At 45.4% G+C, this 17,773-nt stretch overlaps 1 protein-coding gene across 2 annotated transcripts in view; it reads right to left on the minus strand.

Annotated features, from left to right (window-relative positions):
* scnn1b (sodium channel epithelial 1 subunit beta) overlaps nt 1–17,773 on the minus strand; it is a 29,072-nt gene that overhangs the window by 2,538 nt on the left and 8,761 nt on the right. For both annotated transcript variants that reach the window (XM_033040894.1, XM_033040895.1), the window contains exons 9-12: nt 17,477–17,594; nt 3,798–3,876; nt 1,383–1,440; nt 162–220 (exon numbers count right to left, since the gene is read on the minus strand). In XM_033040894.1, the coding sequence (XP_032896785.1) occupies nt 162–220; nt 1,383–1,440; nt 3,798–3,876; nt 17,477–17,594 (314 nt within the window). The remainder of the gene's footprint in view (nt 1–161; nt 221–1,382; nt 1,441–3,797; nt 3,877–17,476; nt 17,595–17,773) is intronic.

The raw sequence follows: 17,773 nt of genomic DNA on the forward strand, positions 1-17,773 counted from the left end.
CGTACAAACTCCGTACCGAGGGCATCCGTTGTCAGAATCGAACCATGGTCTCTGGCGCTGTGAGACAGCAACTCTCCCGCTGTGCTACTGTGCCCCCCATCAAGGAATAAAACCTTCTCTGATTGTTTCAGAGAAGAGACTTCAGCCAACCATAAACTCACCTGTTTACGGAAACAGTTGAGAAATCCCTCTCGTAAGATAAGATGGAGTAAATCCAATTCTGAAATTCAGATTGAGAAATAAACTCAGACACAGTTATTATAGGCTTTTCAGAATAAATATTTCATAATTTGTTGTGGCATTGACGGAAGCCATTTGGTTCATTGAGTCCACAACGACTCTACAGACAATCCCTTAAATCCCATTCCCCCGATTATTCCCCTGCTACCTATTCTCGTTCACATGCCAACAGCCGAACTACGCACTCAGAACAATTAACAGTAGTCAAATAACCTAGCAACTAATATGTCTGGGATGTGGGGGAAACTACAGCACCCTTGAAAACCCACATGTTCACAAAGAAAATGTGAAAACTCCACTTAGACAGCACCTGAGGTCATGAGATAATTGGGTGGCCCGATCTGCGAGGCAGCAGTACTGCCTGCTACACCAGTGTGCCGCCCGAATGAGTCACCGTATAATATAAATAGTGTTCCCTTATTCATCAGTCATGTTATATCATTAGTCTTATGGAAATATCCGTAAAGCATTGGACTGAAATTCCTTAGCTCTGTACTGTGACAGTGTTACAGCCAGCCAGAGTGTTTCTGCAGAGTTGAGGTGACTGGGTAAACCTCCTACCAATTAACCTTGATGATTGAGTTACTTTAAGGGACTGATAATGATTGTATGTACATAATCCTTTACTCGTTGCATTCTTATCTGAAGAAATTAACCTGCTTTTAATGGGAAACATTGCTGTACTTTCTGCTTCCTCTGACCTTCAGAAAATGTTTTTTCTCTTGTGCTGTACAAGAGACTGCTCGGGGTCAGGTTCCACCTTCAATCCAATGCTGATACCCTTCCGTTAGGGAAGGGAAGGAAATCTAGGGACATGTTCAAACCTGGGTTTGATCCTGACCTCTGGTACTGTCTGCGTGGAATTTGCATTCTCCCTGTGACCGCGTGGGTTCCCCCAGGTGCTCCGGTTTCCGCCCACATATCAAAGGTGAGCAATGTTAATGTGGACAGTGAGTAATGAGACACTTTCCCCCTGACCAGCCAGTTAACTCCAATGCATCTCAAATGAGGGCAGTGGTTCCCCAGTTGTATCAGCATGGGCAGCAGGGGGATGAATTCTGGACACTTTGTTACTCAGTCCTGGTACAAACTTAGGCAATGGGGAAGATACTCTTTAAGATGGAGTAAGTACTTGGGCCTACCTCTGCGGATTCCGATGGCCAATCTGCCATAGAGATGGTCAGTCTATACTGGGTCTCACTGTAGGGAAAGAAGTTGTGAGTTGGTTTACTTCAAAGACCATCACTGATTTCAACTACTCTCTTACGCTCTTCACCTTAATCATTCCTCCCGGGTGCACAAGATACAGCAGATGCTGGAATTTGGAGCAAAATACAAACTGTAATGCCTACTATGTTCTGTTGTGCTGAAGCAAAGCAAGAATTTCATTGTCCTATCAAGGACACAGGACAATAAACTCTCTTGAATTGTTGGAGGAATACTGATGAAGTGTCTCAATCTGAAATCTTCAACAAAGTCTTTCCCACTACTGCTGCTGCTCAACCCACAGGCTCCCTCCTACAGTTTGTCTGTTGTCTGTTGTCTGTCTGCCCTCTCTATGGCTCATTCATATTCCTTTTATCGCCTTACAATCTCTCCCCTCCTTCATTTTCGCTATTTTCTATTCCACCTCTCTCATTCTCTCCACCTCTCCCTGTCCATCTCTAAGTCTCTCCCTCCTTCTTTCTCTCTCATTCCCCATATCTCTCTCCACTTTCTCTCCCTCTCTTTCTCTCCAGTTATCTCTTCTCTTTCTATTTCCCCCCCATCTCTCTCAACATTCCCCCAGACAATTACTTTCCCCTCCCTAATTTGCTCCTTTCTCCCTTGGTTTTTTTTAACAACAACCGGGCCACCGTAAAGGCGACTGCGGAGGCCTCAATAGGCCCGACTATGGGTGGACATGGGGATGGGAATTGGACTTTGTGCCTTCCCTCATAATGGGGAACCATTGTGGGGGGATGTTTTAATGTTTACATTTCTTTATTATTGTTATGTTGTATTCTTTTTAATGCGCTGCAATTTAATGCGCTGCATTTCACTGCACCAATTGGTGTATGTGACCAACAAAGAACTTTTGAACCTTTGATGTAATTTGACCCAATTCCTCATCCACTTTTAAATTATCTTCTCCAAACTTACGTAAACATCCTCAAAATACATTGGTGTCAGAACCTTTCTTCACAAGTGAACCTCTACTTTTTATCCTCTAGTATTCACCCTCCATGGCCTTGGTGTCATCATCTATTGCCTTAACGATTCAATGCTTGGCCCCACATTACCTCCATCTTCAGTGCCTCCCCTGCAAGGCATCAACTTCCAATCCTTCACCTAGCATTGCCTCACCCTTCTTTGCTGCATCTTTCACTGTATTGGATTTTATAGTCTTACACTCAAAACTTCACCTTCCATCGATTCATACTCCGTTTAATACTTTATCATTCCATTTGTAAGATCCCGCTGTACCTCACTCTCCAATGTTTCACCTTCTGTTGCCTTGCATCATTCATCCACTCGGCATCATCTCACCATCAGTTGCCCTATCTCCCTCACCTTCATTGCCCAACATTCTATAAATTCACCCTCCCTTGGCTCACCCCTCAGTTGGCTTATCCCCTTCATTGTCCTCTTTCAATAGTCTAGGACTATTCATTGCCCAGGTTCCTCTCCTTCCTTTGCTTTACTTTCTATTCCAAGAATCCTTAATTGTCTTAACTTGTTATTGCCTCTCCCTCCAGTGCACCTAAACCTACGTTGTCTCATCCCTGAAGCAACTAGGTCTATATATTGCACATACACCATTGCCTCACCCTCCATTGACTTAAACCTTCCTTGTCTTAAATGACTAGGTCTACATATTGCTCAGCCCCCTCCATTTCCTTGCCCTCTTCCACCCTCTTCCTGCTACTGTGCCTCCACCATTATGCCAGCATACATTGTATGTTAATGACACTGACCTCTCTTTCCAGTGTAATGGTACCTGTGCTGCCACCTGACTGAGATCAGCTGGCTTATGGGCGGAATCTGAGAGCTTGATAATATATATGACTTGGTAACAGTGGTACACACACTGCCTTGAGATCTGGAGTGATCACAACAAGGGGTACTTGTAACAGTTATTGTTAATTAAATCAGGCCCAATGTACATGTGTAACACAGTTCCCTTGGACCCTTAGACTTGTGCAGAGGGAAGGAGGAACGTGTTGGTCTCCAACTCTGACATCCCTTTTGCTTTCTCCATTCATGTAACTCTATCACATGTTCCCCTGGTGAAAGAGTCCAATGGGCACATTGAGCAGGTGACCTCTTGGTGGATGACCAGGGTGACCATCTTGCCCTGTCCACCCCCGCAAGCATTTTGAACGGCGCCTTTTTTATAATAGATCTTGTCTGAACATTTGAATGTCACCAACTGTGGGGATAGGGTAACAGTTCACATGCAACGTGACTGGTGACTGGACTGGGCTTCTGCAACAGTGACCGAAGCGGGGCGTGATGCAGTCTAGTATGGAATCTAGGCCCAAATGGCCTTTCTGGACAGTATTGACAGTACTCACTTGCAGGGTTGTTTGCAGATCTTCAAGCATTTGGAATTCTCCACTTCCATCTGCTCCCTCAGTTTGTAATAACAGTAACCTGGTGACATAACAGAATGGAAGATGAAATCAATGGCATTCACGACTGACCGACTGACTGGCCAACCATCTGTCTGTCTGTCTGTCTGTCTGTCTGTCTGTCTGTCTGTCTGTCTGTCTGTCTGTCTGTCTGTCTGTCTGTCTCCTTTCCATTCTAAGCAATAATCACAATCCTAATCTCTTCCTTGTCTCCCGCAGTCAATCCTTATTTACACAATGTAAGGACGTTAGAATCTGATTTAAAATATCCTCTAGATTCAACGATAGGACCCTATAGGTTTAATGCGCTGTCAGGACACAGTAATATGACCTTGTCAATGTAATGCACTCTCTACATTCTGTTGCAGGATTCTATAGGCTTAATATACAGTTTTTCAGGCCTCTATTCTGAGTGCTTTATGTCGCTTTCCCTTTCTTTTGGCTTAAAATTGAGTTTATTTGCAAAGTCAAATAAAAACTTAGATTCAAATATCACCCCCTTTGTCCAGGGTGCACTGCCTGCAGTCCCTGAGGTAGCAAAAGTCCAGGAAGGCCTTTCATAGCTCCTTTCTCAGAGTCACTTGAGCAGGAATGTCACCTCCAGCGAAAGCGGGCTGTTGGCTTGGATGGTCAACAGCCCCTGCCCGAGAATGGTCCAGGAGCAAGCAGGCGAGATGTTCTCTAACTCTCTGACCCCCCCTTCCTCATGCACTCTACTTGCATCTGCTCTGGGTAACCAGAGATCAGGAGCGTGGGGCCACAATGCAAGGAGCAGCTCCTTCGAGGAATAAAATTGGGGCTGAAACCTTACATGTTCCGAAAATCCATGAGACATGGATTGTCAATGCAGTAGATGTGACTGGTGACCTGGGTGTCCACGAACCAGCTACTAACTGTGTCAGAGACACAAGGAACTTCAGATGCTGGAATCTTGAGCAGAACGCAAAGTGCTGGAGGACAGTGAGTCAGGCAGCATCTGTGGAGGAAATGGACCACGGATTGATGCTCTACCTCTGGGCCCACAATATAAAGTGGGAGGGACACCAACACAGACTCCCCCTTGTGGACAAATGGCAGAGCGGACAGCCATGGATGACAGACCAGAACGGGGAAGAGGTGGAACAACCCATACAGGAATCCCTTCCATGGGGAATAGGATATTTCTCGGGGATGATTCACGCTGTGGGACCGGCTCCTGGTTTTCAGGGCCTGGATCCAATGTACCCTGTGGAAATCAGCTCTGATGGGATCGTCCCACACTCTTAATACCCCCATGAAGCCCAGATTGATAGGGCTGCTGGAAACGTCAACAACTGGTCACGTGGCATGTTTCTCTTCCATAAGGCCCATTCCCAAAGCTGGCCGCCCAGGCTGCCAGTGTCACGGACCTTGATGCTGTGCCACTGTTTGGTCACTTTGGCATCAAGATTCAGAAGAAACTCATTGCAAGACGAAGCACTGAGTCTCTGCTTCTCTATTGAGAACGCAAACAGAGATTAAGATAAGGAGGGCGAGGCATTGGATGGGGATAGGCAAATTCTGACTGGAGGTACCCATGTCCCAGACTGTGCAAATGTCCCGGGAAAAGACCATCAACATGCTCAGAGAAGTACAGTTATCATTTGCCAATGGGAGTTATGTGTCCAGAAGGCTGACTCCTGAAGGAAAAATATATGTCGTTGCTACATGCCACTTGGAAGATGCTCAATGGCCGAGTGTCCCTGTGAGGTTTGAAACAAGGAGATGCAAACTTGGTACAAATACCTATTAGTGACTTAGACTGCCCACCTCAGCTGGATTTGCAACTGAGACTCAGTGCAGTACAGTGTAGTGCCACCTCATGCAATGAGTTTCTTCTGAATTTTGGTGCTAAAGTGACCAACTAGTGGCACAACATTGGGCCTCCCGCTCAGTTTATGACCAGCGCTCAGCCCTTGCAGCAAAGCAATTGGAACCGTCCTACTCAACATCCTAACTTAGTGGTGATGTGCCTGAAACTCCTGAACGATTACCAGCCAAGCTTGCTTAGCGAAGTACAGAATGGCCCGCAGAGAGAGAAGTATGGTGCATCTCATCTCTTTTGACATGGAGTCCACAGACCAATGACCCTGCTGCCACTGTGTAACTATGTAACCACTTTGGGTACATCCTCTGTAACCTTGAGGAACATATTTTTGGTTGAAGCCACACAAGCAGCTGGGCAATTTAATACCATCGTTACATTCTGAAATGGGACCCTGTAATTGATTCCATAACAGGAGCTTGTCAGGTAAAATGTTTTCTAGAATCAGCAAAAGGATGCAGATGGTTTAATAACCTCTCTAGAATTCAGTATGACAAATTAGTACTCTCTAGATTCAATAATGGAACTTTTAAGTTTAATAAATGTGAGGTTATCCATTTTGGTGGCAAAAACAGGAAAGCAGACTATTATCTAAATGGTGGCCAACTAGGAAAAGGGGAGATGCAGCGAGACCTGGGTGTCATGGTACACCAGTCATTGAAAGTGGGCATGCAGGTGCAGCAGGCAGTGAGAAAGCGAATGGTATGTTAGCTTTCATAGCAAAAGGATTTGAGTATAGGAGCACGGAGGTTCTACTGCAGTTGTACAGGGTCTTGGTGAGACCACACCTGGAGTATTGCGTACAGTTTTGGTCTCCAAATGTGAGGAAGGACATTATTGCCATAGAGGGAGTGCAGAGAAGGTTCACCAGACTGATTCCTGGGATGTCAGGACTGTCTTATGAAGAAAGACTGGATAGACTTGGTTTATACTCTCTAGAAATTAGGAGATTGAGAGGGGATCTTATAGAAACTTACAAAATTCTTAAGGGGTTGGACAGGCTAGATGCAGGAAGATTGCTCCCGATGTTGGGGAAGTCCACGACAAGGGGTCACAGCTTAAGGATAAGGGGGAAATCCTTTAAAACCGAGATGAGAAGAACTTTTTTCACACAGAGAGTGGTGAATCTATGGAACTCTCTGCCACAGAGGGTAGTCGAGGCCAGTTCATTGGCTATATTTAAGAGGGAGTTAGATGTGGCCCTTGTGGCTAAGGGGATCAGAGGGTATGGAGAGAAGGCAGGTACGGGATACTGAGTTGGATGATCAGCCATGATCATATTGAATGGCGGTGCAGGCTCGAAGGGCCGAATGGCCTACTCCTGCACCTAATTTCTATGTTTCTATGTTTCTATGTTTCTATAATTCACTCATTGTCTGATGGAATACAGATGGTCAATGCAGTATTGATACTGTGATAAGACACTGTCAGTTTAATAGATTCTGCAGCAGTGCTTTGTCAATGTGATAGCTACGCTAAATTTAATATGTGGACAATATCAGTTCAATGGGCACACAAGAGACTGCAGATAAGATAACCTGGAGCAAAATAGATGCTGGAAGAACAGGTCAACAGCATCTGTGGAGACAAAGGGATGGTCAACATTTTGGGTTGAGATCCTGCAGCAGGACTGAGCGTGTAGAAGGGAGATAACCAGTATAAAGAGGTGTGGGCGAGGGGGATTGTCATGGACTGGAGCTGGGTGGGGAGATAAATGATGGGCAGATGGAGCCAGGTGGGGGAGGGAAGGGAGGGATGGAGTTGTGGAAAAGCAATTGATGGATGATAGGTAGAAATGGATGAAGTGGCCATTTGGCTTGTTTATTTTTCATCAACAATAAAGGATATATTAATCAAAAGTGTGCAATGAAGATTTATCTGTGAAGAAGCTCTGAAGGTCCCCGTCGAAAAGCTCGCATGCGTATAACGTCATTCTCCTTAACCATGTAGTCCACTTAGTGGCTAGAGGGAGTAATCTCTTGAACGATGTAAAAATCTGCCGCTACAATGGATAAGGAGAGAGTGAGAGGAGCCGGTGGGGGAATCAGAGGGTAGAGGTATAGACTGGAAGGTGACAAGTGGAGACACAAAGAACTGCAGTTGCTAGGATCGGATAAGAAAGGTGATGTAGACCTAAATAAGGAGGGATGATGGGTGGATGAACCCATCAGGGGATAGCGCAGGGGACCCAGTCAGTTAAGTGCGTGGATCAGGTGTGTTCAGGTTAAGTATGTGGGTGATAGATGAAACCAGGTGGGGAGAGGGGGAATGAAACAAGGTGATGGAGCAGAGGAGAGGGTTGGAAAAGGGGAGGGGGGTTGAGAGAAACTTTGAATGTACTAGCCACAATCCTTTAAAAAAAACATGTCTGGTGTAATCCTCTATCTAAAATGTCCACTAGTGGTTTAATCCATCCGGAGTAATCCATGGTGGATTTTTAAAAATCAATTTATCACAGTATCTGCAATTCCTGATGGGTCCCTACCAACAGCTAGGTTCTGCACACTGGTATTTTCTCTTCACTCGAGTATGGCTTGATTGTACTTATGTGTAGTATTATCTGATTTGATTGGAGAGCAAGCAAACAAAGTTTCTCGCTGTATCTTGGTAATACATGACAGTAATAAACCTGTCAATGCACAATCCGCGATGGACGGCTGTTAATGTGATTCACGACGGGCATTGTCAAGTTCGTGCGCTCTCTACACTCTACAACATGCGCTGGAGACCTAATGATTAATACCATCACTATAATTCGTACCCAGATTCTGTCAATTGAAGATACTCCCTTAATCGGCAAAAGAGCACAGGTATCAGGCAACATGAGCGGAGGGAATGGACGGTCGACATTTCGGGTGGGACTCTTCTTCAGACTGATGGAGTGGGGAATCTGAAGAAGGGCCCAAAACGAAACGTCAACACACCATTCCCTCCACAGATGCGGTCTGAGTTGTTGAGTTCCTCCAACCTTTTTTGCTCAAGATTTCAGCATCCGAGGGTCTCCAGGTGTGGAACGTGGCACACGGCAACATTTCATGCATTCTTTGCAACCCGATTTGGAAGACTGTGTTTAATACTATACATTGTCTACCTTGTGTGATGAGTTCTCAGTTTACTGCGCTCTGCACAATCCGTAACAGGTCGCTGCCAATTTAATTCTCCACTCCCCACGACCCGTGGTGAAACGCCATGGGTCAAAGTTATTCTGCAAATTGTGAGGGCTAATTGTCAATTTTATCCAAAATCATTGACAGTTGGGGAGGGTAACCCCCCCTTCCCTCTTTGATCTTGCCAATTAAGAGTATTCTGCTAACCTGGTCAGTTCAATACTCCCTCAGTCCGAGATGGAATCTTGTCAACTTAATGCTCTCTCCGCACCCCACTGAAAGCTTGTCGATTGGCTCATTATAATCGTAGACACCACTCAATCATCCCAGTACATTCTCTGCAATCCGTGATGGGACTCTGTCAATACAAGGCAGTGGTAACCTGTCAGTGACCTATCTACACTATAATATGTGATGAGACCATGTTAACTGATTAAGGGCCTGTCCCACTTGGGCGACCTAATCCGCGAGTCCAGAAGAGTGTCTTCGACCTTCAAGCTTGAGGGCACTCGCCTGGAAAGCCTCGAGCTGGATCAATCGGCCGCGTTGAAACCGCGAGCTGGATCGACCGCCCGCACGCACACACACACACGCACACGCACGCACACACACACACACACACACATACACACACACACACACACACACACATGCACACACACATATACACACACACACAGACACACACACACACATACACACACACAACAAGAGCGGGACTGCAGGAGTGGGGCGCCGTTGTGTATGGCTGCTCTGCCTGCAGTCCGTCCTTTCACCCTTTTTTATTTTTATTTTTAGTCCTGTTACATCAAAATGTTTGTTGGAGGTCTTCTTTTATGTGGTGGGTGGGGGGAGGGGAAGGGGGAAACTTTTCCTGGTCCCTACCTGGTCGGAGAGGCGGTTTCCCTCCGAGCTGCTTCTTCGCCCCTTCCTCGCGGCCTACCATCAGACTGTTGCAGCGTTTCCTGTCGGGATCGGCCGGGACTACAGCTTCGGCGGCGGTGCAGCGCTGGGACACCATCACGGAGCGGGCGATGCCTTGCCGGGTCGCCGTGCGGTGGGCTCCGGAGTACTGTGGCCGCCGACCAACATCCGAGGAGCTGTGGCTGCGGAGCGTCCAGTCGCAGGCGGCTCTGGATTTAAACACCGCGGAGCCTGGGATTCGAGATCACCAGAGCCGGAGCTCCAACCAGCGCGGTCTGAAGACTTCGGGTGCCGCGGTCTACGGGGAGGAAGCGGCCGCTCCAGACATTTCCAAGCCGCCGAGGAGTGTTCACCCGATGCCGGCATTCCAGCTTTCTGGAAAGAGGGCCTGAAAACATCGGACTGGCTGCGGAGGCCACAAATAGGCCCCGACCTCGGGTGATCACAGAGGGAGAGGACTGAACTTTCTGATGCCTTTCCCCACAGTGGAAATTTTTTATTCTGTTGTGGGGGGACGTTTGTGTTGAATTATACAATATGTTGTGTCATTTTTACTAATTTTAATTTTTCTATGGATGTATGGAAGCTTAATTATTATTATTATTTTTTTTTCTATGTAAAGCACTTTGGTCTCAACGCGAGTTGATTTAAACGTGCTATATAAATAAAGTTTACTTACTTACTTACTTACACACACACACATGCACATACACACACACTTCCACACACACACACACACACACACACACACACACACACACAGAGTGAAGGTGGGGGCTAGGGACAGCAGAGAAGTGCTGTCTGCGCGATGAAGAGGAAGGTAAATGGCTGCCACAGAATACGGTAAGCCCTTTAGAGAGCGCGGGGGGGGAATGAAGGGAGACAGAAGGGGGGGGGGGGGGGGAGGGAGTGGAGACACTTTTAAGAAGTTTAATAAAGTTTAGCGGGGCATTTTATCTACCGGTAGGTCTTCCTAGATCGTGAAACTCCAATGAGCCAATCAAAATGGCCGGTCAGCGAAGTAGAAATGGCCTACGGCTGCCCTCGGCTGCCAGTAAGTAAATAGCGACCCCACTCCACTGCACTACGAGTGAAGAAAACTCATGCCGACCAGATTTTACTCGGGGAAAATCTTTCAATGTGCTGAAAATTTTTCCGCCACCTAGCTGAGGCCGCGAGTAGGCGTGAACCTCCCTCGAGCATGAAGGAGAGTTCCAGCCACCTCATGCAACCTCCTAGGACTTCGTGTCAACTGTGCTGCGAGTTTGAGTCCAGGGCAAACTCTTCTAAACTCGCAGCTAGGGTCGCCCAAGTGGGACAGCCCCTTTACACTCTGTACAATCTCCCACCAAATCCTGTGAATTCACGAGGCTTCCTACAGTTTATTTCAGCTCGCTGAGAATTTAATGCACCCTTGACCGTCCCAGATCGGTAATTGTTAATGTAATGAACTATCCCAATGTACCGTCAGCGGGCAGTCTCAGTAATGAGCCGTGCAGAATTCGACCCACTTGCTACTTACTATTCTTTGTAGATCCCCTGCCAATTGAATCTTTGACGGGACTGTCATTCAGCACACAGCTCACAGCGTTGGGGGTGGAAACCTGCCAATTTGGTGCACTCCCACCGGCCCGTGACATAACGCCTGATGGAACTTCATGTCTACTTACGCCATGTCCCCGATGGAACGCCATCAACTTGACACAACCTCTAGAATGTGCAGTGCAATCCTGTCTGTTTAATACTCTGAACACAATGCGCTGTGAAGGTCTGTCAATTTAATATGCTGCCCGCGTTTTGTGAGGGGACCCGGTCAATTCATCGCATTCCCCACAATCTTTGATGGAATATTGTCAATTGAGTTCCACTCTGCGATGGGAATCTGTGAATTCAATGCACTCTCGAACACCTGTGGTTAAACACAGCAACTCTCTACAGTCAGTTGTGAGATTTATACATTTTGATACATTTAGCCAGTTTGATACATTTGCAATCCTCTGTCTATTATTACATTCTTTGCCATTCCCGAATGCACTAACTGCAATTTTGATGGAACCCTCTCCTTGGAATATTTCTCTACAATCAGTGATGGTGTTCTGTCAATTCCATACACACACTATAATTACCCAGGACTCGGTAAATCTGTTCATTATGTTCATTCCGACAAGGCACCCTGCCAATTTAGAGTCATATAGCATGGAAACAGGCCCTTCGGCCAGATTTGCCTATGCCGACCAAGGCCCCATCTACACCAGCCCCGCCTGCCCACGTTTGGCCCATATCCTTATAAACCTTTTCTATCCATGTACCTGTCTAAATGTCTTTTAAATATCCTCTGTTTCTTGATTCCCCTACTCTGGGTAAAATACTATTTCCCTCTATTTCCCCCTTGGCCTATCTATTTCCCTGGTGACCTTATATACCTCTATAAGATCACATCTCATCCTGTTGTGCTCCAAGGAATAAAGTCATAGCCTGCCAACCTCTCCCTATTGTAGTCCAGGCCATCAAGTCCTGGCAACATTTTGCTGCAGAGGCTACGACCCCATAGAGATCTGTCAAGTTAATGTATTGATTTGAAATTGCAATGAGACCATGTTCACACTGCGTTACGCACATCCTATAATGAGGCCGTGTCAATGTATCGAACAGGCTATATATTGTCCCTGTGAGTTTACCAGATTACTCTCTCTATAATGGGTGATGACAGCCTGCCAATTCGATGTTTTAAAGCGGAATCCTGTCAATTTAGTACACACACCTTCAGGCCACGCTGTCAATTGACTGTAATCAGTAGATTTAATCATTGTCAATTTATTAATGGTCTCTCTATAATCCATTATACAACCCTGTCAAATAAATGTCACTTCCCTATTGGAAATCTGATAATTAATAGTTCAGCAAATTCAGTGATGGGACTCAGTCAAATCGAATAAAAAACCATTGATGGAATTATGGACACAGCCCAGACCATAACACAAACCTAAGTCCCTTCCATTGACTCCATTTATACCTCACGCTGTCTCAGCAAGGCCAGCAGCACAATCAAGGACGAGTCGCACCCTGGCCACTCCCTCTTCACCCCTCTCCCATCAGGCAAAAGGTATAGAAGTGTGAAAGCGCACACCTCCAGATTCAGGGACTGTTTCTTCCCAGTTGTTATCAAGCAACTGAATCATCCTACCACAACCAGAGAGCAGTGCTGAACTACTATCTACCTCATCGGAGACCCTTGGACTATCCTTGATCGGACTTTGCTGGCTTCACCCATTCCTTCTCTCCAGAGATGCTGCCTCTCCCGCTGAGTTACTCCAGAATTTTGTTGTCATTCAATATATTCATTGCTGATCTATGTTGGCCTCAACTCTTCTGTGCCCTGTAATCCCAATGCCCTGATCTTTCAAATATTTATCTCTCTCCACAGGGGCTTTATCTGATCAATACACCGTCAATGTTATCTTGTCCCTGTATACCATCGGTACTTTCTGCAGTCGGATGTTGTCAGCTGAATAAACTCTCTACAACACTTAATGGGACCTTGTCTTAATACAATCTCTATAATCCACGATGGCTGTTTGTCTATTTAATAAACAGCAGAGCCTTTAATGGCACCATGTCTTAAATCCATGATGGAGCTTTATTTGTCAGTTCACTACACTGTCTAAAATCCTGCCGGTTTCTTGTTAGTTGAACATAATCGCTATTACTTGTGATGGAGTTGATGAATCTCAATTAGTTCACTACACCCTTTCCATAATTTGTAATAGAACTCCCTCTCCATCGTAACTGCCCCCTCCATCCACTCTTTTAAGTCAAGACTAAAGACTTATCTATACTCCCAAGCCTTTGCTGACGTCCTCTGAGTGAGGGCTACATGTATATATGTATGTAGTCTGTTTTGTTGTGCTAATCGTATAACAAATGTAAAGCACTTTGGCCAACGAGAGTTGTTTTTTAAATGTGCTATAGAAATAAATGTGACTTGACTTGACTCTTTCAATTCAATGCACTCTTTTTAATCAGTGATGGATCATCGCAAATAATCTACAATGGGATCTAATTTATTGAATACACTGCCTATAAACTGTGAAGTGATCATGAGTTTATTCAGCTCCCAATATTCTCCAAGAGAGAGTTCTCTATAATCTGCGATGAGGGCCTGTCAGTTTAATATAGTCTCTATAATCGCAGGAGCCATGTCAGTTTAAAACACTGTTGATGTATGCGATGGGATCCAGCCAGTTTGGTAGACTTTTTTTTAGCTGTGATGGATTCCTGCCAGGTTTAAGCACTTTCTAAACTTCTCAATGGATCCATATCAGTTTGATACTTCTTATAATTTGAAAGGGGATCTTGTCATTTTACTACATTCACTGCAGCTTGTATTGGATCTTGTCAATTTGATACACTTTCTATAATTGGAGGACAACATCCTACCCTGTCAGTTTTAATACACTTCAATAAATGTGATGGAACCGTGCCAGATTCATGTGCTATAACCATTGACATTATCCTGACAGCTTAACATATCCTCCCCTAACACAGTCTCTTTCATCCATTTTGGAACCCAGCCAGTTAAATAAATGCTCTATAATCCACTGCGGTATATTCTCAGTTGAATAAATATTCCTAAATATGTTTAGTAGAGATCATCTCAATCTTCTCTCTCTGTAATTTGTGATGGAACTCAATTTAATCCACTCTCTGTAATCTTTGCTGGGTCCATAGAACATAGAGCAGGAGCAGTCCCTTTCAGTCCACAATGTCTGTGTTGAACATGATGTCAATTAAAACTAATCTCCTTTGCAGCATGTAGAAACATAGAAACATAGAAAATAGGTGCAGGAGTAGGCCATTCGGCCCTTCGAGCCTGCACCGCCATTCAATATGATCATGGCTGATCATCCAACTCAGTATCCTGTACCTGCCTTCTCTCCATACCCTCTGATCCCTTTAGCCACAAGGGCCACATCTAACTCCCTCTTAAATATAGCCAACGAACTGGCCTCAACTACCTTCTGTGGCAGAGAATTCCAGAGATTCACCACTCTCTGTGTGAAAAATGTTTTCCTCATCTTGGTCCTAAAAGATTTCCCCCTTATCCTTAAACTGTGACCCCTTGTTCTGGACTTCCCCAACATCGGAAACAATCTTCCTGCATCTAGCCTGTCCAACCCCTTAAGAATTTTGTAAGTTTCTATAAGATCCCCCCTCAATCTTCTAAATTCTAGCGAGTACAAACCGAGTCTATCCAGTCTTTCTTCATATGAAAGTCCTGACATCCCAGGAATCAGTCTGGTGAACCACTGGTGAACCAGTCTGGAGAGATGTGATCCACATCACTCCATTGCCGACATTCCCTATGATCTCTCCCTATGTCAATCTAGAAGCCCACTTGAATGCCACTATCGTATCTGCTTTCACCAGCACCCTTGACAGTGTGCTCCAGGAGCTCCAGTGTGGAGCTCCGTTGTGTATTGGAGCTCCAGTGTGCTCTAATTTCTCTCACTAACTTTAAAGCCATGTCCCGTTAATTCAATATGCTCTCCATAACCCTTGATTTGTCCCTTTCAGTTGAAAGCAATGTGAATTGTGCAGCACAACCATATCAATTGCATACACACTGAATGGTGTGTGATATATACATGCCCGTTTAGTGCACAATAATCTGCAATAGGACCCTGACATTTGAGCATAATCTCCATAATACATAGTACGATCTTATCAGCTTAATAAACTGTTACTTTTAACTGAATAAATGTTCAATTTCAGCAATGGAAGCCTTTCAGCTTAATACACATTCATAGAACATATAATAGTACTGAGCAGGAACAGCCTCTTTGGTCCACGATGTCTGTGGCCAATATGATGCCAAGTTATTCTTCTATGTCTCCACATGATCCATACCACCCTATTCACTGCATATCTATATATATATGTCAACGAATTGCCAGCGGGAATTTGACCCGTATTTTGACCTTTTGTCCCTTATTTGGGAGTGAGAAAGTTGGCAACCTTACGTAAGACTGTAAAATATATGAGCAGATTTAGGCTATTCAGTCCATCTAGTCTACTCTGCCATTCAATCATGCCTGATCTATTTTTCCCTCTCCACCCCATTCTCCTGCATTCTCCCTGGAACTTTTGAGCCTAACTAATCAAATACCTAGCAATCTATGCTTTAAAAGCATGGGCAGAAATCCAGGGTGAGGGGGGGAGGACCGGGGGGGGCACGCCCCCCCCCCCCATGTTTTAAGAAGTGGGGGACAATCCCCCCAATGTTTTGTAATCCAGATTTTGAAATTCGATGAGAAAAAAAAATCTATTAAAAATCAGGCAGTGGGGGTGGGACTGATGATCGAGGGCGCCGATTGGACGAGAGACGTCAGTCAGCAGGCAATGGGCGGGACATGATGATTCAGCGCAAGGATTGGAGGAGGGAGATGTCAGTCAGAGGCCGATGTAGGGGGTAGGACTGAGGATAGCGTGGTGATTGGAGGAGGGAGATGTCAGTCAGAGGCCGATGTAGGGGGTAGGACTGAGGATAGCGTGGTGATTGGAGGAGGGAGACGTCCTGGTGGAGGAATGATCATAGAGCGGAGCTTGAATCGGCCCGTTCACGGGGCCTTTCATCGCCCGGGCCGACACGGCTTAAAATCGGCCGTGCGATCTTCCATTGCCCCGCGGTCAAATTGCTGAGTCGTGGCGATCGAGGCTCCCGATGTTGAAGCCCCCGCCGGCTGATTTTAAGCCGCGCCAGGCGATGAAAGGCCCCGCGAACGAGCTGATTCAAGCCCCACGATTCAGGGCGGACAAAGCTGCTGTTGCTGGAGTTCGGAGTTGGTCACCAACCGGGTCAGCTCCCGATGTTAATGTCCACAGGGCCCACGGTCGAAGCCTCACGTGTGTGTGTGCTTGCGACCACCAAGAAATTGTGTCCCCCCCTATGTTTTAATAGAGATTTCTGCCCTTGTTTAAAGGTACCCAATGACTTGGTCCCCACAAACTTGTGGCAACGAATTCCACAGATTTACCACACCTGGTTGAAGAAATTCCTCCTCATCTCCAATCTGAAGGTTCATCCTCCTGGTTCTCGACTTTTCCATTACTGAAAACACCCTTTCCATGGCCACTCTATCTAGGCCTGTGCATTTCTTTAAACTTTCTCACTCTGGCCTTAAAGCTATGTTTGACACTTCCACCTGGGACAAATGTTCTGTCTACCCTATATATTTCTCTCATGATTTTATACACTTCCATTGGGTCTCCCCTTTACCTCCAATGCTCCAGAGAAAACAATCCTTGTCGCTAAAACTCTCTAATCCATGCAGCATTCTGGTAAATCTCTTCTGTACGCTCTCCAAAGCATCCACGCCTCTACAATTCATGTTGGAAGCCTATTCATTAAATATTCTGTGCAATTTGTGCTTGGACTCTGTTATTTTAATGTACAATAAAGTATGAAGGCTCTAGTCAGTTTTCATACTACCCCAGCATTTTAATAGCCTTTATAGATTCTGCAACTGGGTCTTTGCAGTTTAATATGTTGTATTGATTCTATTAGATGACTATTTATGTTTAACATACCCTCCCTCCCCCCCCCCAGCTCTGACAGGTCTCATATACTCTCCACATTCCATAATATGGCATAGTGTACTTAGTACATGCTCTGGATTCAGTACGTTTGTCAGTATATGCTATATATATACACACTATGATGAGACTTTCAAAGTAAAGCACTAATTTACCCCAACTTGGATTGTCCTGTTGGTTACAGTATTGTGCTCCCTCTGGGAGAGGGTCATTTTGATGCCCACATCCACAATTCTGCACCATCTGATCCTGGAAACAGGAACGCAGGCAGGTCTGGGAATAGAATAGAGGTGAAACATTAGATGGATAGGAATGCTGTGGTTTAATTCCCCAGAGTATTCTGTAAGTACTTTTCCTACAATTTACTGTTCTTGCAACAATAGCACATTACTCTAATCCCAATGGATTCAGCCCATCTCCATCCATTGCTGTTGTACAGAAACCCAGTGGAC

Source organism: Amblyraja radiata, chromosome 22 (genome assembly GCF_010909765.2).
Source record: "Amblyraja radiata isolate CabotCenter1 chromosome 22, sAmbRad1.1.pri, whole genome shotgun sequence".
NCBI lineage: Eukaryota > Metazoa > Chordata > Chondrichthyes > Rajiformes > Rajidae > Amblyraja > Amblyraja radiata.